This window comes from Dermacentor variabilis, chromosome 8 (assembly GCF_050947875.1).
Source record: "Dermacentor variabilis isolate Ectoservices chromosome 8, ASM5094787v1, whole genome shotgun sequence".
Lineage (NCBI taxonomy): Eukaryota > Metazoa > Arthropoda > Arachnida > Ixodida > Ixodidae > Dermacentor > Dermacentor variabilis.
In genome coordinates, this window is record NC_134575.1 from 86785975 (window position 1) to 86809357 (window position 23383).

The 23383-nt window shown below is 45.0% G+C and overlaps 1 protein-coding gene across 1 annotated transcript in view; it reads right to left on the minus strand.

Annotated features, from left to right (window-relative positions):
* Positions 1-205: 205 nt before the first annotated feature.
* Positions 206-23383, minus strand: part of LOC142591468 (uncharacterized) — a 34588-nt gene continuing 11410 nt past the window's right edge. Inside the window, exons 2-5 of the mRNA XM_075703795.1 lie at positions 14784-14952; positions 6168-6280; positions 4090-4240; positions 206-262 (exon numbers count right to left, since the gene is read on the minus strand). Coding sequence (XP_075559910.1) covers positions 206-262; positions 4090-4240; positions 6168-6280; positions 14784-14952 — 490 coding nt within the window. The remainder of the gene's footprint in view (positions 263-4089; positions 4241-6167; positions 6281-14783; positions 14953-23383) is intronic.

Below are 23383 nucleotides of genomic sequence, written 5' to 3' on the forward strand. Positions count from 1 at the left end.
GGTTTCAGGGAAAGAGTAAAAAGGTTGCTTCGGGCAACTGCCAGATTTATGAGGATATGGTAAGCTATTCCCTTAAAAAATTTTTAAGGTACCACCTAAGGGAATTTCACGGTGTCATATATATATATATATTCGTATGCATGCTTTCTGTATCGATGTATGTTTACATCTAATTACTTTCCTGCCTTCCGTGGTCACCGGGTAGTCAGTGGTCCATTGTGTGCATCGTGGCGTGCATTGTGGTGTTCATCGGGTTGCTGTGCTTGGAGAAAAGGAATTGGAACCAACCATGGCACCAAGTTCAGTCGCACAGTATGTGTCAGTGTGTACATGCGGGCCGTTCTTCAACCAACCTTTTTCATGCCGACATGGCGGGTGATAAATGGGTAGATATCACTATTCGATGAAACTCCCTTACGCCGATTTGGAGCACGGAGCATGTGCCACTACGTCTGTGCTGGTGTTCAGTGAGCCTCTTTTATACAATTTGGGTCACGCAGTATGGGCCAGTAGGCATATGCCTATTGCTTAGGACACCAACTTAGTCTTCATCCGTTGAAATTACCTGATGTTGAGAGCACTGGAACCCACGTCACATGTGTTTCTCAAGGACACCAACCCGACGCATGACCAGGCTGCGCCACAAATGTACTCTGTATGTGCCACTTTCCGATGAACGCCTTCCAGGTCAACACTTTGGCGAGCGGCACCATGAATGCAGTAGGTGGGTGCCACTCTTAAATAAGCATGTCGCCAATATGGACTGAAGAGTATATGCCACTGAGTGCTCATCAAGCGAAGTATGGGGCTCAGCGTTCGCAGATACCGGTGCAATCACGTTTCTCGTTTTGGAGGCTACGCATAGACGTCTAGGCAGGATCACTAGATGGTGCAGCGTGCCCCGAACGAAGCGCGACGGAGGAGCCCTGTTGCCGCACGACGCGTTTCTCAGCGCCCGCACGCATTGTGCGCCACGCACCTCGGAAGCCAAGCGCAGCCGTCGTGGCGGCGGCGCCAGCTGGTGTGGAATGTTCTTAGAGACGCGCGAAAGAACAATCCCTCTGCACTACATGCCACAAACATAACTCGTTAGGACGTTGGCACTGCGCTGTGTCCCTGTATCGATTCAATGCTAAGCGCATGATCGTCGATTGTCTCTGAGGTGGGTTTCGCTCATGTAGCCATGAATGCAAGAACACCCGATCAACGATATGGTACCGAAATATAAAGGTTCCGGTTATTCCACTCAACGGCAACCCAAGAACATTTATATATTTTCTTAGGTTGCTACGGAAATGCTTGATTTATTCAAGAATATGTCCTGCAAATTACATGCCAAACGAGCACAAGAAGTGCTTCAAACGTCACGCCAAAATTACTTGACTTTCATGAAATTTGTCATGGCTTCATACAATTCGGCAGAGCTCTTTCCTCAGAAGAGCTAGAAATATATAAAAAATCATTTCTCTCTCTTTTATCATCCAAAGCTCTCGCATTAAAGTTGCTTTTGACTTCTCAGAGTTTCAGAGATTCACCAAAAATAACATTACACACGACTAGAGGCCACGTGCTTTTCGGTGCATCATAGAGATTGTCAATGTTAGTTCGAATTCTGTATATACTTGAATAGAACCAGAGTTAGCTTGTTCAAATGCAATACTTAGAAGACAGGAGAGTCTCATTTCTCATCACAGCTGGTGAAAAAGTGGAAACTCCGCGGCAACCAGCATGCTATGCATGGCAAACAGCGTGCTCAAGCCGCACTCCATAGGAAGAGTTGTATGAAGATTGCAGGTGTCTTGCTCAAAGGCCAACGAAAGAGAAAAGCTAAGACTATTGCGAGGAGGAAGTTTGCCATGGAAGGCTGGTAAATATGTGGAGAAATATGTCCATAATGTATTTGGGCTTCATGGCTCAACACTTTGTCTATTCTAAACCACCTAAGCACGCATACACGTGGATCTCATCAAGTCTAAAAAAGAAAGAAGTTCATTTTAAGATGGAGGCTTGAAATTATATGAAGCCATCGAGCAACAAATGTTGCTGAAGACTTGACATTCAGTGGCATTTTATGCTCGGTTACTCTTGAGTGCATCTCCTCAAGGTGCGATATTTACTGGTCATAGGAACCCTTGAAAGAGGAGTGTACGGCCACACAACCATTCCTTGATGCATGCAACAAAGACAAGACGTCCTCCGAGCTTGAACATCCCAAGCCCCAGAGCGCAGCTACCAAGTTCAGAAAGCCGAATAGCGCACTGCTGCCAATACGTAGGCTTCTGTGTCACACTTGCCTAATGATTTGGCTAAATAAATATCCACTGTCCATATTTAAATACCGGGTGGAAACGCAAGTGGCATATTTTTGGAAGATTTCGTGGCAGAAAATTTGTTATAAATTTTAAATAGCTTAAATAGACAGTAGGTTTAACAATCAGTATTGTGCCAGGTGACCATACTGTTACTGTGAGAATTGCTATTTAGTTATTTATAGAATCACCATAGCTGCTTTACGTAACGCTAATGCAGTTGAGAAATTAACTTTCCTTGAGAGTGTGCTGATAAATGGCGAGTCCATGGACAAAAACTAATTTTTTTAGGTATGCTAACAAAACGCTTTCTGGATGTGCAAAATTTAGTGAAGCAGATTTGCGAAAACAGCGACTTAAAGATCAACTTAACCGTAGTTGTCGTTCATCACGTTGGTACCATCAACCCTGACGTGGCTGAATAATGCTGTGAATTACCACTTTGCTGAAAAGCATTACGCACGCGTTAAGTAATCACATATTCTGGGATAATACAGGGAAGTAATACGAGTACCAAGTGGCTGAATATACCTAGAATAATTGTTACAGCGAAGCTGTATACTGCTAACATCCAAAGAAATTTTCGGGTCGTTGTCGTAGTAATAAAAACACCCAACATACATGGGCCGATCCCGAAGATAGTGCAATGCCGGGCTGACCGCGGCTGAGGTGAATCAGGCTTTAAGCACTCTCCATGCCTGGCCGATCCCGAAGATAGTGCAATACCGGCCGAACCCGCGGTGGAAGTGAAGCAAGCCTCGGCCGACCCGTGGCGGAGGTGAAGCAGGCGTTAAGCACTCCACATACGTGGGCCGATCCCGGAAATAGCGGAATACCGGCCCAACCCGCGGCGGAGGTGGAGCAAGCCCTAAGCATTCCCCATACTTGCGCCGATCCCGGAGATAGTGCAATGCCGAGCCGATGCGTGGCGGAGGTGCATTTGGCCATTAAGGGACCCACACACGCAGCTTCTCTGGTCATCCTTCTTCACAGAGTGGAATGGCACTGAGTTTTTTTAGTCAGTGATTTTACTCATCTAAGTTTTATCAGCAGCAACATTGTGAGGAAGAGATGGCTCTGCCGTCGTAGAAGCGGGGAGCAATCCATATCCCAGAGTGGTACCGGAAGAGCAGCCCCTTGATAGTAAATGTAGGCTCAACACAATAGTTGCAGGAAGTGCTGTGCAAGGTACGGTGCCATCCAGAACAAGCAGCGAGCATCGTTTATAGGAAAATGTGTTCATTAAGGATGCAGCCGAGAATTATAAATGCGAAATAGAATAATATATGGGACTTGTTGACCACAGTGGGAGCAGCATTACTGTGGTTATGCATTGTTGTGTAGCTCTCGACGACATGTTTTTTTTCTTGTGTGTTAGTTTTCCTTTTGTAGCTTATACTTTCACAACTTTTTGCATGATGATTTATAGTCTATGTCGGCATTTTGTGTAGTTTTGTACAGACAACGCTTGCGCGTAACAAGCCCGATAACCCAAACGAAAGGTGGTCGAGATTATAAACATCACAATATTGTAAGTTAGGTCGCGTATGGCGCCTGCTTCCCTTTCAGTACATAGGTTGCTGTGGGTTAGTTGAGCCAGCAAAAAGGACCAGCTCGCTTGCGGTTTACTTCAGTCAATAGGTTTCACTGGTTTTTAATACCAGAAATATTGCCCAAAACACTCTTATGTTCGCAGCGTGCCTGTTGTCTGACCCCGAGAGGGGGTAACAGCCTAAATTTCCGAAATTTTGATGATATACATTGCAAAACATATACTCACGAAAGTGTGCGCATGCGTAATCTTTGCATGAACACCTGGAGGAATCTTGTATATGTTAGGTGGAAGCAGGACGCAGCGCAAAGACGGAATTTTGTTTTCTTGAAACGAGATGTGTCCAAGCACAACGATTGCGTCTGGCATAAAAACAGACCTGAAAACATCAACAGAGTGGTCTCGTGAGTTGATCAGAGCACGGCCAGATGGCTCTAGCAAGGCATTTAAATGTAAAGGCGTTCGGGCGTAAAGTTAACAAATTCTACGCTTTCACGCCCCACTAATGCTGGTATTTTCTTGCAAAAAAAAACTCTCAAAAGGACTCTAGTCAAGAATTCTTGGGGCTGAACCACGTTGTTGTTCAGAAACCGCAATAGACGGAACTGGATGTGCTTACGTCACTCTTATGACCTCGTGTTTTCTCGCAAACTCTTGAAGTTATTCTAGCCGGAAAGGTTTTTCACTGAAGAGCATATTCTAGAATGATCAGATTCACATATATTCCCATGATAAAAAGCTGCTGTTTTTCGTCTGCAGATAAAATATCTAAGAAGGAGGCAGGCTGCCGAGAGACAGAGGCCTGCGTTTCTTTTTTCTTTCTGCAAATGCAGTAAAAAATTAGAATGTTTGCTTAGGGCTAAAGTAATTTAACAGAAATTTGGCAACATCGTATTTTGTGATTACCATAGTTCAATATAACACTTGGCAATGTTGCTTGCCTGGTTTTGCTGTAAAAGTGCGAATTTGCTTTTTCATAGGGCTCTTACAGTTTCAATTGCACATTCCCCCCACCCCCCCCAAGCCCAACGGATACCGGAATCCACTCTCGAAAGCCATGCTTTATGTACAGAAGATGCCAGAAGTGCCATAGCTGCCATCTGTTAAGCATAACTCTCTTAGAGTGGCATAGCCGAACGCCAGCTGTCATTTTTTTTTCTGAGAAGGCCGGCGTGTAAGGTGCCACATATTACAGAAAAAAATCGCGACCGTAGAATGAGATTTTTCCTTAAAAATTTCTGAAAAAGAACCGAGTATCGGTAAGCTCGACGTCTTTGTATTTACTGTGAAAAAGCAGTAAATTATATTGTACCACGGTTGTTCCTATTCGTACTATAACTAGCTTGTGCGTAATCAGTTTTTGGGCGTATTTTATTACAAGGCAATGGTGTACAGAGACCTAAGTATTAAAAACGCAGCTACTTTTATAGAGGCGTTGTGATAAAAATGATGGGAAGGGTTTCATTTTGAAGCAGTAAGAGGCCACGGAAAAAAAATATGTGTAACGTGTCTTGTGCTCACATCTAAGACCATCCATCACCTTCTAATCCACTGCTCGCATACCAGTGCAAGCGAAATATATAAACTGTGCAAGGAAGGTATCATAAATACATGTATTTGAAATTTCAGGTTCACCTGTGTATGCAACGAATCAGGATGACAATGTGATCACGTGCGTTGATTATTTTTTTAATGTCTGCTATTCGCACAATAAATGTATTTCAGAAAAAAAGCTGTACAATAGGTCTCACTACTAAAATTTTCACAGATATATTAGGATTAGCCAAAGATCTGCAACTGACTTCAAAATATGCAGATCTAAAGAATATCGTAAGCTTAAAAATGAATAAAAAAAGAGCTGGAGCGCCACAATCCTCAATTATGACAGCTCCAACTGAACTCTGGCGCGAATGCATACCAGTGTTGCATCGCATATCAGGTTTATGAGAGCCCAGAAAGCAGAGGTAGATTCACGATGTGAAAAATTGTCATCTGCCTTACAGCAAAAAGTAGTGGCAATGGAGACGCACATTATTTCATTAGAAGGAAGTATTCGAAGTAGCAGATGAAGTTCAAGCTGGTACGGTGTTCAATCTCTGGAACACTAACATTTTTATGAGGTGGTCTATCTACTGTACGAGCTCCCAAGATGAGTAGGAGATTGCCAAAACAAGTTGAGATATTATAATATGCGGAGTCTTTTTTGTGGAAGCCCACGACCTTTTTAGTTTGGTTCAGCAGTCCACTGGATTAATTTCTTTTTATTTCAAAGTAGTGTTACTAATAACTACGGAACAGCTACTCACGCTGCTTCCTGACCCATCAAATCGCAGCCGCTAGGCAAAGGGGTGTAGAAACCAAGAAAGGTGTAGGAGGCGACTCTTTTTGTCGGTGACGGCTGCGAGAATTCCGCTGCTTCCTGGTGAGAATGTGACAGATTGCGTTAACATGTTCGCGCTGCAATGTCCAAACACATGCTATTTCCTCATCAAGTGGCAGCGTTGATAAAGATTTTAACTTAGGTTAGATCAAAGTGCGAAGATCAGCCAGAGCAAGCCAAGCCGCAGTATTATCTTCAGGATTAATTTCAACCACATGCGGTTGTCTAGAAGAAAAATGCTTGCTCGAGTATAGGTCCCATTTCAATACAGAAATACGGGTTAAAGAAAGAAATGTTTTTAAAAGACAACAATCTCACAAATTTGAATGAAAAGTGTTGCATGTTGGAGTGGAAAGTGACTTATAATAACTCAATCAACCAAAATGTTCATGAAGAGTGCGGACACTCGTACAAATGCGCAAACATTGTTAGACAAGGATCACATTTGAGTTCACGTTGCTAGACATCCCATTTGATACGGCTGTGAATTGCACAAAAAAGTTTCACAGTGTTTAAGTTGACTGTGCAAATTTACTACTCGGGAACTGAGGATTCACTGCGCAGCGACATGTGTTACGGAAATTTTGTTCACTTTGTATGTGTTATTGGGTGCAATGTATTGAATTGTGGGATCCTCCTTTGAGGCTGTGTTACCGAGTTATACTTCAAACTGGGGGTTTTTGAAATTTGCATATTCTCGACAATGTTTACTAACAATATTCATGGAGTAAACACGAGCACAGATTGTTTCCATTACTGCATTACAGCTTTCCGTTTGAAATTCAATAAACTGAATCAAACTTAGTGGAGAGGGTGGCGAGAATAACAATTTTTCTTTTGCCATTTATTCAATAAGCAGCCTCGGAGCCAAAGCTTACCTTCATAGTTAACCGAGAGTGATGTACACAAATTCTTTTTTTTCCAATTCTTCGCATTACACGTTATCAAAATGCAGCCGTCATTGCCAGTTATTTAACCCGCAACCTCGTGCCTCAAAAAACACGCCACAGCCACTGAGCCATTAATCAAGATTCAATCAAGATTTTGCTTGTATGTGATGGTTGTGAGGCCACGAGCAAACCACTAGCACGTTTTGGAATTCCGGATCACTGGAGGGTGCGCCAGAGTCTCCTTATTATTTGGTACAGTAATCCTTTGTTTACATCCATTGCATGTTCTACATTCTACTTACCAAGCATTTTCAGCATGATAATTGGCTTTCCCCGTCACACAAAGGAAAATTGTACCCTAAAAGGTGGTGAACGTGTGTGTAAATCGCATTCTTAAACCCGTAAAATCGGCGTTTTGGCGAGATATGAGACTAATTAGAAAGGGTGATGTATTGAAGTTGCAGGTTGTCCTCCATGCGCTTTTTCATGAAATGCACGCTGCGTTTTTTTAACAATATATTGTATAATCTCAGTAACCCAGCTTTTCAGATGTTCACCGAAGTAATCCTGAAGTGTTTTCAGAAGTCCATATCAAAACTAGAGCGATGAAAAAGAAAATCCGTGCAGCCTAGACTCGAATTGTATACCTAAAATTGCCGGTAGGAAATGTGACCTATCAACCACTCTGCCGACCCTACCAAGGGGAATACAGCACCTTACGACTACAGTGACGCTTTCAGCTGCTCTGCCAGGTCGACGTCATGCTTCTTAAAGGGCCCCTCACCAGTTCTGGTCATTTTGAGCTGACAAGCGCAGGCCATATAATGCACGCTAACGATCGTGTCTGCTAAATATTACTTCGCTAGCGCAGCGTAAAGATCTGACATTTTAAACCGAAACGCTATTGGCCCTTCCCCTCGCGACCACTGTGCTCCAAGCCGCAGGGTGACGTACACGTGCTAGTGCGCCTACGTACATGTGTTTGTGCTGTGACGTCGCTCGCAGAAACATGCGACCTCGTGATTTATTCAAGGCAACACCTGTTATTTCTGTAATCTTTTGCTTGAATACAGGAATTAAAGCTTAGAGAAACAATAAAACAACCGAATATCGGCGGCTTCTTGTTTTAATTCACACCGCAGCAAGAGAGATGTGCTGTCGTTTTGTCTTCTTCGTCCCACGTCGTGCAGTCGCGCGCGCAATGACCCAAACTATTCTATTTTCTACCGTGTTCCAGCGTGGAAATATGTTCTGTTATTCGCTTATGCCTGCCTTAATATTCGTGCAGCACTAACTTATTCCGCGAGCAAAGTGTTCTCGTACACACCGCGCAAAATCGCGCGCTATGCCAAACGAAACAAACGCAATAGCTCGCGCGAGCCACCGTCAGCAGAAGCGCGAAGCGCTGCCCAAAAGCGAGGGGAAAAAATGAAGGCGGGGCCCACGACGTATGCGTCACGCAATCTTCGAGCTGCCCTACGGGATTACGCAGGGAAAGAATTTCGCTTGCGGAGACTAGACGGGGCAAGTGGAGAGAGCGTCTCTCTTGGCAGTTGCGCTCGCCTCCTGAAATCATTGGTTCGCGGCACTGGAATATTTCTACCTCGGCCATTCATGAAGCAGTTCGAAAAAGTTTTGCGGCAGAACGCTTCCAGATGACACGTAACAACTTCAAGCGTATAACCGAAAATCCCCATGTGGCTTGGCTAGTGACCCTTTAAGTGGATCACTTTTTTTTTCTAAATCAGTACCAAGTTGAAACAATTTGTGTGGAGCCAGCAGAATAAAGTAAAACGAAGACAGAGGAAAGAAGACACAGGCAGTGGTCTCTATTCACTTTACGAACGGAGCGGACTCCCTCCGCAAATAGTGACGCGCTTTTGTGGGTGGTAGATTGCCTCTCACGCACCTGCGAATATTTAGGCTGACAATGCCTGAACCAGGGCTTACACTTAGTGCGCATAATATTATCCGATGCTAAACCTAAAAAATTAACCTATGATTTATCGATAGAGTATGATTCTCTCGCGATTAGAAGCTGTTTGATAAAGCAACACCGAGCTGAAACAACCTTAAGGAAGGCAGTAGTAAAAAATGAAAGGCAAGGTTGGAAATAAAGGACGAAGCTATGTCTTTCAGCTTCACCACTGAGGACATAATGTAGAAGAAATAGCAGGCGCCATGTAACGTTAAGCTATTACAATTTATTTTTATTCCTATCTCCTGACGTCAAATATACGTAACCGCCAACGCAAGCATAGGGCACAGACCTGCAGCGCTGTCTGAAGAGCCCAATCAAACTGTCTCTTCGTTTGTAGGTCGCTTCTTTAAGAACAAAAGAGCCCCAGGTGTCGTCAGCTATTGCCTATGAGACGCGAAGTCGTAAGTCTTGCAAAGCCTACTATAATTGACCTTAATCTTCTTAATCTGCCATAATCCACATGATTCCTCCTTTTTCGACATTAACCCACACTAATCCGCCCTTATCCTCCATCATAAACTTAATCCACCTTGACCACCCTTAATGCACCTATAACGAGCCTAATGCAGTTTATCCCCCCTCCGCAATCCTGCGCAATCATGCGTAAGTCAATATCAACTAATCCATCAACTAATGCATCATGAACTTTGCTAATTATAAATAACATGTCATAAACTGCTGGACATGCTTTGCTTCTCTTCTGGCCTTCCTTGGGTCACCTTATATTTTGTGTACCTCACAACGCGACCTTGAAACAGAGAGGTCTAAGGCATTCACCTGAATAACACTGCTCACATTTAGCACTTTTTCCTGTGTAATTGGCTAACAAAAGGCCAGGAACACAAGCAAGTGGAGAGCGTTTCGATGGGGCCGATCCTGCGCAGTGAAAATAGATAACCGGATAGAAAGCGTGGTTCCAACGTTTGCGATCGGTCTGGTTCGCTTTACTTAGCTTGCGGTTGCTCATCGAAAATCATGGTGGTGTGCAACGGAAGGTTCAGAATGCCGCTAAGACGAATACTCAGAAGAGATGAATCGGCAGCGCGATGTCTAAACGTGCCTAAAAGAATCAAAAACTTTATAAGGTCACGCAGAAAGTTTCATTATAACAAAATAGACCCATGTTCTCCAGCAGGTGCGAGTAGCCAGTGCCTGAGCGATCAGCGTGCAGTCGTGTCCTACTCCATTCGGAACGAAGCAGCCTCCGGCTATTCAGGAAAAAAAAAATATTTTGTTGGGCACAATAATGCACCTTGAAAGTGGGCAGGTCACTTCAACGCTGTGAGATTTCGCGGTTTGTGGCGTCACCTGACCGACACGCTAAGTAGGTGCAGCCCGAAAACTTTTGACCAATAGCACAGGGCTAATGACGAAAAGGCGTCAAATCAGAAATAAATTTAACACTATAGCGTAAGGGGCCCCTTGTAGCAGAAAATCTGGTTCATCGTACGGCGTCGGCGTCTAGTGTGCGAGAGCTGCCGTATGTATTTAGGTATATGTGTATACCATGCCTTCGTATATAACATGCACTGTATGCGGGTTATATTGCGACAACATTATGTCACTAATGTTACTGGTATATTGCCTTACATTAGTGACGAAGTTATCCCTCAGGATTGGGAGAATGAATGCCCATAAACCAATGTCATAAACAAAACAATGAAAGTGCATGCCTATATGTTAAACCTTCTCAGACTTCTCAGAGGAGTGCGAAACAACACAAAACTTAACATGGAATTTTCTTAGCGTAGCTTTTAACTACCTTGCGGTCGGCCCTCGCAAGACGCGGCGATTCTACCAGAAAGCTCGCCTTCATGCATAGCGTTAAGCTATATGTTACAAAAGGTAAGCATTATGACTACAAAAGATACAATTGCCGGGAAATGTGAGAAGCAGTCAGGAATCTTTCAATGTTATCGCGTTCCAATCTTAAAGGCGCCGCTTAAGGGTCCTCCAACTTGTTTTCTTTAGTTCGGTCTAAACATATATAATCAGTATATGTACACGTCATATCAGATAAGGAGCTATCGCGGTTTTCGTGACGTTGCATGATAGTCAGGCGAAGTGAGGATGGCCCTAAAATTTTTTGACGAATCGCGGAGGCCTGGTTGGAGTATTGGAAAAGTTTGGAATAGCTTTACGCCACTGCAGCACCCGAGGTTAACGTCCTAAGCCTAACGTGACCATATGACGTGCTCGAACAGGTACTTGACGCAAGCCACCCTGAAATAGACGCTTATGATTTTTCACCTTCTGTACATTTTACAGTTTCTGAGTACACTTAATTTGTTAAAGATGTATATATCGCACGAAGTACTCATTTTGAAACCCGAAAAGAAAAATCAATGCGTGCGCCAAAGGTTTTCTGGTCACGAATTCACTCTTTCAAACTTTTCATAGAAATGAAGGCTGGAAAAAGGCTGTCTCAAGATACAATCAGCCCTCTACGGCGTGATTATCACATGCGTGTAAGGTAAGACCGCCTGGAAGAAACTCCTTAATCATTAAGTCGCAGTGCAACCTCCATTACCTTGCATCAAAAACAAGCAGAGTTTATGAGTGGCATGAATTCCTGATCCGCATTGGATACCTGGCATGCATCACGTGACTTTGTACATGTAATCCAATAGAGTCAGTAGAAAAAAACAGGTATGGGTCAGTGCTCTTGTTAGAATCCTTGTGCGTGGTCTGCTTTGCGCTGTTCGTTCACGAAAATATAAACGTACGAACTGGAGCAGCTTTCTGTCTTGATCGAGCACGGGGCTAACTGGAATAACCACTATTTTCATATTTTTGCGCCTACGTTACTATGGTAATTGGTATTTTTCAGACGCATTTAGTGCAATGGAAGCTTATTGCTTTCTTTCTTGATGTAATACTTCTGCGGAAACCCGCAAGGTGGAGAGAAGTAATTAAGGAAGGGAAAATCAGACATCTACTCGTTCGTAGCGTTCGTTGCTACGATTGGGTGGATGTCTGATTTTCTCTTCTTTATTTGCTTTCATTCTTGGCGCAGTTATGTTGTTCCTCTGTGTTAACCACCATGAAAAACACATTTTTTTCATAGTTGTACGAAAGCTGACGCGCGTTTACTGTATCTCATTGTGATGCCAGTCTTGAAGATGATTTGCAAAACAATGCTCACTAAGAACAACATCACCGCGCACAAAGTTTAGTGATGCAGCGTCAGTGGGGGACTAATGCCTGCTTGTAGAATTTCACTAGGATAGCCGGGAGGCATTTCAGTGAAACTGCTACGTATGGTTACCACCTCAAATCCCCATAGTTCCAGAAAAAAAGTATTTTTTTTTTCATTTAGCGGCAATGGCTCGTTCCTGTAGCATAGATCAGCTATCTAGATAGAAGGTGGGTATACTTCCTCGCTTCTATAGCCACGCGAATGGCACGGTCGGTTCCCATCGGTATCCTAGATCGTAAACGGGCGCCATGGGGTAAAAGATCAGGCAGAGCTAACATACGATGGCGATACTTGTGTGCGGATAGCGGAAACGCGTCAGGTGTGAGGAGTGTCCTGCAGCCAAGCTCGTCTCTTGCGCTTCGTTCTGGACACGCTGGGTTTTCCGTTGGTTTCGCAGCAAAGTCCGCGCATATCTAGGTAGGCGTTGAAAAGGTTCATTAAAGGGCGGCACATGACCAATGGCACATACCAAAGAAGGCGTCAAAGAGGATCACTGAAGTGCAGCACATCGCCACTGGCGCGTAACCACGCAAACGGACCGCATATTAAACAGCGCTACCTTTATCCGTCTAGATTGTTAGACCGCGCCATCTGCGGTAAATATGTGAATAGCTAGATGCAGCAGATGAGAAGATGCGACAGATCCATCGAGTTCGAATCTAAATATAATAAATATATAAAGCGCGCGCACACATATAAAAACACCCAAATCATACCGAGCCAGTTGTTAAGCAGAGTGGCTGAGTACTGGCAAGTACGACGGACGCCTTGAACGCACCACGGTTTCATGGGCAGCATGCGCTTGCACACGTAGCGCAATTTGAATTGATACAATCCGCAAGAAGCGTTTACTTCCTCATTACCACGCAACCGTGGGTGAAGGAAGGCGAGCTTTCTGGCTCTCTTGTGTTTCTTTCCACCACCCGGCTGGCGCCGGCACTGCTGCGGATGGATGAATGGATGCATGGATGTTATGAGCGTCCCCTTTGAAACGAGGCGGTGGGTTGTGCTACTAAGCTCTTGATATTACACTATTATATTATACCGATTCTCGGCATCATTTTGCTGGGTTCATTCACACTACTGTGGGTAACTAGGCTGTTCATGGGCCAATGCAAACGGCATCGAGCTACCGTGCTGAGGAAAACGTGATCGCAACGAACTGTCGGACGAACATGGCTTAGTGTGTATAGCAAGACATAGTATGTGCCGCGTTCCAATAAGCCTGTACAATATAGCCTTCGGCCATTCGATATGTGCCGTTGGGCATGTGCCGTTCTTCGATTCACCTTTTTGCAAGCCCGATGGGGTCATATTCTTGTTTTTCTCCAGACAAACTCAGTTCGAGTGTGAAGGAAAATGACAGGCGACCGGATCATCCTGTCACCTGACCTTCTTCATACTATAACTGTGTTGCACTAATGCAAGGCAAGACTATGATGCATGAGCTCACCCTTTCAGCAATACTTGTTAACTTGGGTCACTATGTATGTGGGAATGGTTACGTGCCACTCCTAATAAATCTTGTTCACGTCAACTTTAATCACACATATGGGCCGCCCTTCCATAAAACTTCAAGACGTACACTTCTCTCACTAGTTATGTAGGTATGGGCTCAGAGGGAAGGACGACAAATGAAGCCAGTTGGAGTACACGCCTCAGAGATGTCCCATTTCGACTTTGACAATACAATCATTCGTGATATTTATTCAATCCTAATCTGATAAACGTCGAAAATTATGCTGATCCGGTTTCTAGAGGAATTTTTTAAAGCAATGGTGTTGTTAACGTCCTTGACAATAATTTCCTTGTTATTTTTGTTTTAGCTAGATTAGTTGCATGTATTCGGACGTTGTTTATTGATAATAGCCCCGTTCGGATGCAGAAACAATTTCATGCTCGCCGGATGTTTATGGCAAATTAACTAACCCTTCAATAAATCCGCATCCGGAAACGTGGATAGCAATTCAGTACTAAAACATACCCGATCTGAACGCTCTCAAGTGGCTAATTAAACCTTTTGACAACGAACGTCTATGATCGCTTCCTTCCTAATCAAATGTGTGCAATGAGGAAAATATTGCACGTCATATATGCCCGCAATGCCGTGTTGGAAAGAAAAGGCAGATTGCCACAAAGCACAAACTATTACTCTGCTGCGTTTCTCGCAGAAATTTCGAAAAAAAAATGTCCTTATATACGCGATTCCTATTGAAAACTATCCTCCCTCCTCCATATATATTTATCCTTAATACATTAAAGAGAACAATATAGAACAGCACATTGGCGTCCATGTAGCAAAAGGAAACAGGAATCTGTTGTTACATTCGAACAGAAACATAGCATGATTTCAGTGGCAGACAAACTCGCAAATTCTAGTCACCACTGAACCATGGAAAATCTTCTGAGCTGCACTCTGAACGTGTACCGCTATTTTCAAAGATAAAAAGGATAGAAAGTGATACGACGAACCTTGAGAGCTTCCAATGCCTCCTTTAGTAACGCCGGCCGTGACTGCAGATAAACTTGGTGGATGTTCATGACGCCCCAATGGTAGATGTTGTTGTTCCAAAGGCTCTGCGAAGCCCACACTTCCGCTCTCTGTCTGTTCATGAGGTGTCCGAGGAACGTTTGAATTTCCCTGAATATACACGTTTCAAAGAAGATAAAATATGTTGCAGCAACACCCACGGTGCGAGTCACAGAGATTGATATACTCAGATTATTACGCGGACACAGACCCGCGCCCTTCATCAGTTTCACACACACTGTTTGTAATGAATATGGCGGCCATTGCGTATCGTCGTCCTTTTCTGTCCGTGTCAACACGTTCTGCTGGAAACGAATCGTGCTATGTGCAACCAACGAGCTGAGGCTAACACTTTTCGAAATATTCGAAGCGCCGCAAGAACTCGCTCTGTTGGAGCAAGATATATTTTAATTGCACCTCCTTGCTCGGCTATTATCGATTGCACAATGCATGCTCATCAGGAAATGTTTCAACATGTGAAATTAGCCAAGCTAGAGATGTGGTAGCTAATCTTGACAGAAACGTGCAACATTCAGAACGATGGAATATATTAGATGATTACACACAACTAAGGCTCTTAGTCTCACGGTTTCTTTGAACTATGGTCACATTGACTTACCAACCAAGCATGCATAGTGTCCACGCGCGCCATGAAGCGCGGCAACAAAGTACACGCGATGAACGCCGGCCTGGTGATTGCAGCAGCTAGGTTCTCGCGTACTTGACTCCATACATAGATGAATTTCTGTCACTACACCAACTTTTCCACGTTTAGCTGCACCGACGTGTCAGCGGACAAGCCTATGAGGCGATATTTTGCCAGGAACGTGACAGGTGCCGACATGTTTCCGCCCAAGGACCAAATGATAGAGGTTCACACAATAATTACTTGAGGGGAGTCTTGCCCTAGGGTCATCTGTAGCTCCAAACGGAGTGGCTCAGCTAGCTTGCCAATCATAACATGGATTTACCTAAAGTACGTTATTCTTGCTTCAAACGGCTTCGTGGCTTTTTAATTGATCATTTGGTCAAAGTACTCTGCTAGAAATAATGAAATAAACTCCATTGAAGTAGTTTGATGGCAAGATTATAATACAGGACGCCTAGTACAAAAACTGGATATTGAGAACATCACGCCACGGGCTTGACTTTCCAGGTTAGATAGGAACCTAGGGTGCTATAACATGAAACTATTACAAACTTTTCTATTCCGAGTCTGCAGTCAATCCTCCAGGATTGGTAAAAAAACCTTCGGGCCACCCCCCTATCGTGTGTCTGTAATGGGAGGCCACGAAAATCGCAATACCTCCCCGTCTGATATGACGTGCCACACTTATTATGCTTTAGTAGACCAAAGTAAAAAATACTTATTTCTAATAAGGCGCCTTTTTTTCACCAGCCCTCTGTCACTGGTAAAATCCTTTCGAGTTGCGCGCACATCAGCTGTCTGTAACGCGACGTGAAAAAAATAGCTAAAACTCACCGCGCTAATGTGACGTATACGAGTAAAAGATCCATTAACATGGCGAAGAAGACTGATTTTCTTCTTGAATAGTCGGCGAGTGCCCCATTCGGCAATGAATAGAAGATGGCTGCCTTCCGATCGCTCAGGCACTGGCTATTCGCACCTGCCGGATAGCACAGATTTATTTTCGTATCATGAAACTCTTCGTGTGGCATTATAACGTTATGAATCCCTTTCGTCAGGTAAAGGACAACGCCATGTCAACTTTTGTTTGCTGAAGATCCCTTTTAGCGGCACTCTTAGGCTGCCGTTGCACTCCGCCGCGATTTTCTACCTGCCGTCGCAAGCGCAGTAAGGGGAAGCGGACCATTCAAAGACGCAGGCACCACCCTCCTCATCCGTTAATTATTTTCACGGCGCTGACTCGGTCCTATAAAAACCCTCGCCACCTGAGCGCACTGCTCACCTCCTGTCAGAAACTTATACAAGAAAAACAACTCAACGCAAGCAATGATATGCGTTTTGAAAGGAAACAAAGTTGACCTCCTATAAACGAGGAGAGCGTTTGATTGGACTGTTTGATTGGCTTATCTCTTAAAATACGGCAGTGTTGGATCTTAAGTTAGAATATAAGTTCCAGAAATAATGATTTAAAGGAACGCTACTCATTAAATGACAAATTTCCCAGCGGTGAAATTCTGATACAGTGTTTTTTTTTTCCTTTTCGATCGCACAGTGTCTTCAAACCTCAGCAGATCATGCGACCTCCAATTCTAGGCATGCATGACGCCACCAGCCTCGTCGGCTCGCACTCGCATGCTCGCATTGCAGCTGGCACCCGCACCAGGTCCCACAATCGGTAACACAAACTGCACGGGCCGCTTGGGCACTGCGCCACTTCGGCCGCGCATGCGCCCTGGATGGTATAGCGGTCACAAAGGCACTGACAGTGACGGCAAGAAAAGCCTTGTGATTACAACTGACAGCACGGGCAAGAGAGACAGCTCACAGACACGCCTGACAGAAAACATTATTGTCGCGCTGGTTATAGCATTAAATGACGCACAGCAATTACGCGCAGTTTTGCTGGCGGAAATACAGTTTCTAGAACTCGATTTTATTACCTGTGTGGCTGTATTAATTCTTCCAGTGTCTTATGTGCCGGCTTTAGAGGCCATAAACTAGTAAGTTGACAAGAGACATTTCTTCTGGTTAACATCAACGTCTATTATACAAAAAAAGCACGGACCGCAGACAATGTTCACTTTTCTCTATAACTAACGCTCCCCGACCGAACACGAGCAATTCTGGTGATCGTTTAGTCAAATGAATGCACGTAGGAAAGTAGTTGACTCACTTTACACAGAAATGGCGTTATTAGACGTATTAAGGACAGGCCTCGGGACAGAAATGCAGCTGAAGGTGTCTGCTCGGGGCGATGTTATTTAAGCTATTTTTTATTTAAATAATTTTCATCAGGTGTGAGAAGAATCGATAGTCAAGGGCACCTAATGTACGCTACAGCAGTTAGGTTGTGTTAAAAGAAAAGCAGTCGGGTATGTGCATCAATACGTTCAACTCATTCATAAATGACAGCTAAGCTGCATAAGTGAGTTCTCATACACTTAAGAAGTCCTAGGGGCGTGTTCTGCCACTGCTCGAAGTGTACCCTAGACATTGCAAGTGCTTCAATACATACGGTGCTATTCATTCGTTATGGCCGAGTATTTTGTATGTTTCAATATACTGGAGTTTTGAACAGATACCTGCGTTTTCCCAATGCATTCATACGAAGGAGAAGGTACGGCACAACACTATATACAGAATACAAATATTTATTTCAGCCAATGTTCTAGGACTGGATACCCAGAAAGCGTTTGTTGGTGCGGCCTATTTACTCAAATGGAGTGGGAGAAAGGCAACTTCACACAAAATTTAGTGATTGCTTAGAATAGCAAGGTCAGAAAAATCAGCTCCTGTTATTCGAGTAGGTACACGCAAGGCACTCCTAACGCAACAGCGTTAAGGGCCCCGTGTCGCAGAAAATTCGGTGTCGGCGTCCCACGTCCAGCATCGTTTCGGGAACAATCATTCCGGACCATGCATACCTAACCACGCATACCCAACCACACAAGCCCTCCATCTAGTGCAAGGAAGTTACTGAACTAATTGAATTTCTCAATGTAAGATGCGTCAGGAAAATCAGAAAGCACGACTTACACACAACTAACAGACATGATGGCGTCGGATTGTAATTTCAATTTAAGAGAAAACGTAATTCTGTTACGCCAAACTGTCTTACTGGGCCAGCGTCAGACTGTCTTACTAGGAGCAGCGGGGACCCCTCGATTCTTTGCACACCGTCAAAAGGAAAAACACCAACCTCGCCTTCGTCCTTAGTTTTCGCCGCCAGCGTTTCCTGGTAAACATTAGGGTTAGACAGCTGCAGTTGCCGGGAAGCGTCAGAAGCCCTCAGAGATCTTTGAATGCTATCGCGTTCCATTCTTTAAGGCGAAGCTTATGCGTGCTCGAAATTTTTTAACCTCTTGACTAATTTTTCAAAGCGAATTCGGGGCTACGACGCAAGCTGTGTTTCTCTATTAAGATAAGTTCCGCAGCCACATTGGTACGGCTTGAATGGCCGGCCAAGAATATTTGAAACCGACGTGTCGTAACTTGTTTGGTAGGAACCAGTACGAACATGTGTCGCAGTCTTAGGATACATTGTCTTAGCTGAGCCGAGACAGACTTGGCGTACCTGAGATCGGGTATATGGTTATAACTTCCAGAAAATGAACAGTCGATTAGGTGACTCGTAAATGTTGTATGAACATAAAAATTATAGCAAATGATAAATTTGTATACCGAATAAGCGTAGCACAATTATTGACTCAGGATATATTAAAGAAAAAGCGATATAATTATGCGTACACGAGGTGGAATGTGACTGCCGGTGTCGCGGTCGCCCTCTGCCGCCCCGCCGCCCACATCAACCTAACTGCCGCGCTCTCCCCTAGAGGGCGCAAATTTGCCAAGTTCGGCAGGGAGGGGAACTGCGGCAGAGAAGCCGAGAGAACAGGGATCCTCAGGTCATGCGACTGTGTCACCCTATAGCTTTGAGCGTGTCTTTGGAAGAAGCCTCATAAACACTCGGGATTGTTAGGCCACATGCTTCACGGTAGAGTAAGACAGCAACAACGAAACTGGGTCGTGACGAGCAATTCAAAGTTTCAAATGCTAAACAAACAAACAACCAAGGTAGTTTTCAAGTTAGAAACGACAACACCAACGTTATTGAACGTGAAATACATCAGCGAGTTGACGGTAGGTAGGCAACATGAAAAGAAAAGACAGAGCCACAATTTAAGCATTTAAACAACATTTGCAGCTCGGATCATTTGAATCAGCATGTCCGTCGACCTTGTCTTTTGTAGCGTCGACAGTTGGTTGACCGTTTCCTTTTTACAGGCGCCACGCAGACGGTAAGCTAAGTATTGTACGGCTGCAGGGTTAAAGAAGAGCAAGTCATGCACTCTCACGTCCTTTCTTCGTCTTTCGATGTTCTACGCCACCAACGCATCTATTGAGGTTATCTTTATTCAATTTTGGTTGAAGGTAGGTAGCTCTTACTACCTGAGTACTCCTTAATCTGTCATAGCAGTGGTTATGTGAGAGACACCTACCGACAATATAGCTATTGGTGCCGTTCAAAGGGTCTGTCTCTCGTTCTTACTGCCTCCAAGAGTCATTGGTTCTCCTGACCATGCAAGGGATTCACCGTCCTCAGAGATACATAGCCATGGCGAACACTCACAGCTATATATTCATGATGGTCTGGCTACTAAATAGCTACGCTTTTCAAATATTACCTCAGAGATTACCGAGTTAGGCTTCCGACAAAAAGAAGAGGGTACGGTCAATTAAGTTGTTTGCGCAATGTGCCTAGATCTTTTACAATTCCGTGAAACTCCAGTCCGTTAAGAAAATTTCGCTACGCTTTACATGCTGACAAAATACTTTGTAGTGAAAGACCACCTTTTTAATTCCTGAACGTACAACATGCAAAAATTGGTAATTACGTGACAGGTTCCGTGTTTATTATCATGAATCCATGCCTCGGTTAGCGATCTCATCCTGGTAATAAAATGATCATTATGGCCCGCGAAATCTTATTAGGAACGAAGACATTGCTACGACATTAATACTGTAGAAAAGGACACTAAATTTTTCCTAGTTCACTCCCCTTGTAGCTAATAATGTGGGAGCAAAATTCTCTTTTCAAAGTTTAATCGCATAATATGCAGTGATAATCATTCATGGGTTACAGGAAATCATTTCTTTAACAACAGGCACTGTCCGCAAAAGAAGCACACTCGTGTTTCTCCTGATGGGCACTACAGGAATCAGTGATATCGCATGAAGGGGGAAGCTACTTTCTTACGTGTTCTAAACCACACTTTGCATCATATGTGCGATTTGATATTTTCACGTAGAAGTGACGGTAAAAAAAGCAGACAAACTGGGAAAGACGAAACTAGCGTTTTATTGGGCGAACTTCTGCCCTCAAAAACAGGGTACACTCAAAGAACGCCGACAGTGGCGAACACAATCAGTTATCGCCGAAAATCTTATCAGCGAGTGAAGCGCGTCGGCTTCTATAGGTCAGTCGTTGAATGTTCCAGAGTAATCGCTGGGACGCGCATGCCTTCCACAAAGTTCAACGCCATTCGCGTCGTGCATACATGCTATCAGATTACACAAGATTCGGCGACGACCGACAGCGGATAGAAGCATCGATAACATTCTAAAAACTTCCGATACATGTAGACGCGTCCTGACCTGAGCGATAACATTTCGTGGACGGTAAAAGCGCTCACCCGTAAAAGGTAAGCGAGTTCACGTGTCAATTCCCCCATCTCAAAATACATTGTCCCGATGCTGCAAACATAACAGGAGAGAAACACAAAAGGACACTTGTTAAACAGAGTAACGACAAAGAAACATAGTCCAAAGTGACACAGTCCAGAAAAAATCGAAAGCTCCGCTATGCGACGTCCCAAAAGTTATTAGCGCTGGTGAAACGGCTTAATACGCACAACATGAACTACTTGAGGTCATGAGCGGCTCCGCTGTCAATGCGGAATGCCGTCTGGCACTACCTCATAGTCCAGTTCGCCAATACGGCGGATGACCTTGTAGGGTCCAAAATAGCGCCGGAATAGTTTCTCACCGAGTCCTCGTCGATGTATTGGGGTCCAAACCCAAACACGGTGCCCAGGCTGGTACTGGACGTAGCGTCGCCGGAGGTTGTAGTGTCGGCTGTCGGTATGCTGCTGGCACTTGATCCGTAGGCTTCTTCGGCGCGCCGGAGACAAGTAGCGACGTCAAGATTCTCTTCGTCGGTCACGTGCGGCAGCATGGCGTCGAGAGTCGTCATCGCGTTCCTGCCGTAAACCAGTTTGAACGGTGTGATTTGTGTTGTTTCTTGCACTGCTGTGTTGTAAGCGAAGGTTACGTACGGCAGGACGGCATCCCACGTCTTGTGCCCGACGTCGACATACATTGCTAGCATGTCGGCGAAGGTCTTGTTCAGGCGCTCCGTGAGACCATTCGTCTGCGGGTGGTAGGCAGTTGTCCTCCTGTGGTTTGTCTGGCTGTACTGCAGAATGGCTTAGGTGAATTCTGGTGTAAAAGCAGTTCCTCTGTCGGTGATGAGGACTTCTGGAGCACCATGTCGCAGCAGGATGTTCTCGACGAAAAATTTCGCCGCTTCGGCTGCGCTGCCTTTCGGTAGAGCTTTACTTTAAGCGAAGCGGGTGAGATAGTCCGTCGCCGCGACGATCCACTTATTTCCGGAAGTTGATGCCGGAAACGGTCCCAAGTCCTTCCCGATCTGCTGAAAAGGTCGGTGAAGAGGCTTGATCGGCTGTAGCAATCCCGCTGCCCTTGTCGGTGGCGTCTTGAGTCGCTGACAGTGACGGCATGTGTTGACGTAACGGGCTACATCGGCGGCTAGATGCGGCCAGTAATACCTTCCCTGTATCCTCGATAACGTCCGGGAGAATCCGAGGTGCCCAGCGGTTGGATCGTCGTGTAGGGCGTGCAGTATTTCTGGACGCAGCGCTGACGGTAGAACAAGAAGATATTAGGCGCGGACTGGTGAGAAGTTCTTCTTCACGAGTGGGTTGTTTTGAAGCGTGAACGAAAACAGTCCGCGCCTAAATGCCCTAGGGACAAAGTTGGTTTGCCCTTCCAAATACTCGACGAGGCCTTTGATCTCCGGGTCTGCTCGTTGCTGTTGAGCAAACTCTTTCGCGCTTATTATTCCAAGGAAGGCGTCGTCATCCTCGTCATCATGCGGTGGCGGGTCAATGGGGGCGCGTGATAGGCAATCGGCATCTGAGTGTTTTCGTCTGGACTTCTAGATTACAGTGATGTCGTACTCTTGTACTCTGAGGCTTCACCATGCCAGCCGTCCTGAAGGGTCCCTTAAGTTATCTAGCCAACAAAACGCGTGATGGTCGCTGACCACATTGAATGGCCTCCAATATAGGTAAGGGTGGAACTTTTCCGTGGCCCAAATGATGCCGAGGCATTCCTTTTCTGTCGTAGAATAAATGCCTTCCGCTTTTGACAGCGACCGGCTAGCATAACATATCACCCGTTCAAGCCCGTCTTTCCTCTGGACTCGCACGGCACCGAGGCCTAGGCTACTGACGTCACTATGGATTTCGGTATCCGCGTTCTCGTCGAAGTGTGAAAGGACAGGCGGCGACTGCATGCGTCGTTGCAGTTCTTGAAATGCATCGGCCTGCGGCGTTTCCCACTTGAACTCGACATCGCATTTGGTAGCGGCTCCGCGATGCGTAATAAGTGCTTGACAAAGCGCCTAAACAAGGCGCACATGCCAAGGAATCTACGCACTGCCTTCTTGTCGGTGGGCTGCGGCAAATTTGCGAAGCCGGCTGCCATCTGTGGGTCACGGCGGACTCCAGATCTGCTGATGACGTGGCCTAGAAATTGCAGCTTGTCGTAAGCGAAGCGGCACCTTTCCGGCTTCAGAGCAAGCCCTGATGA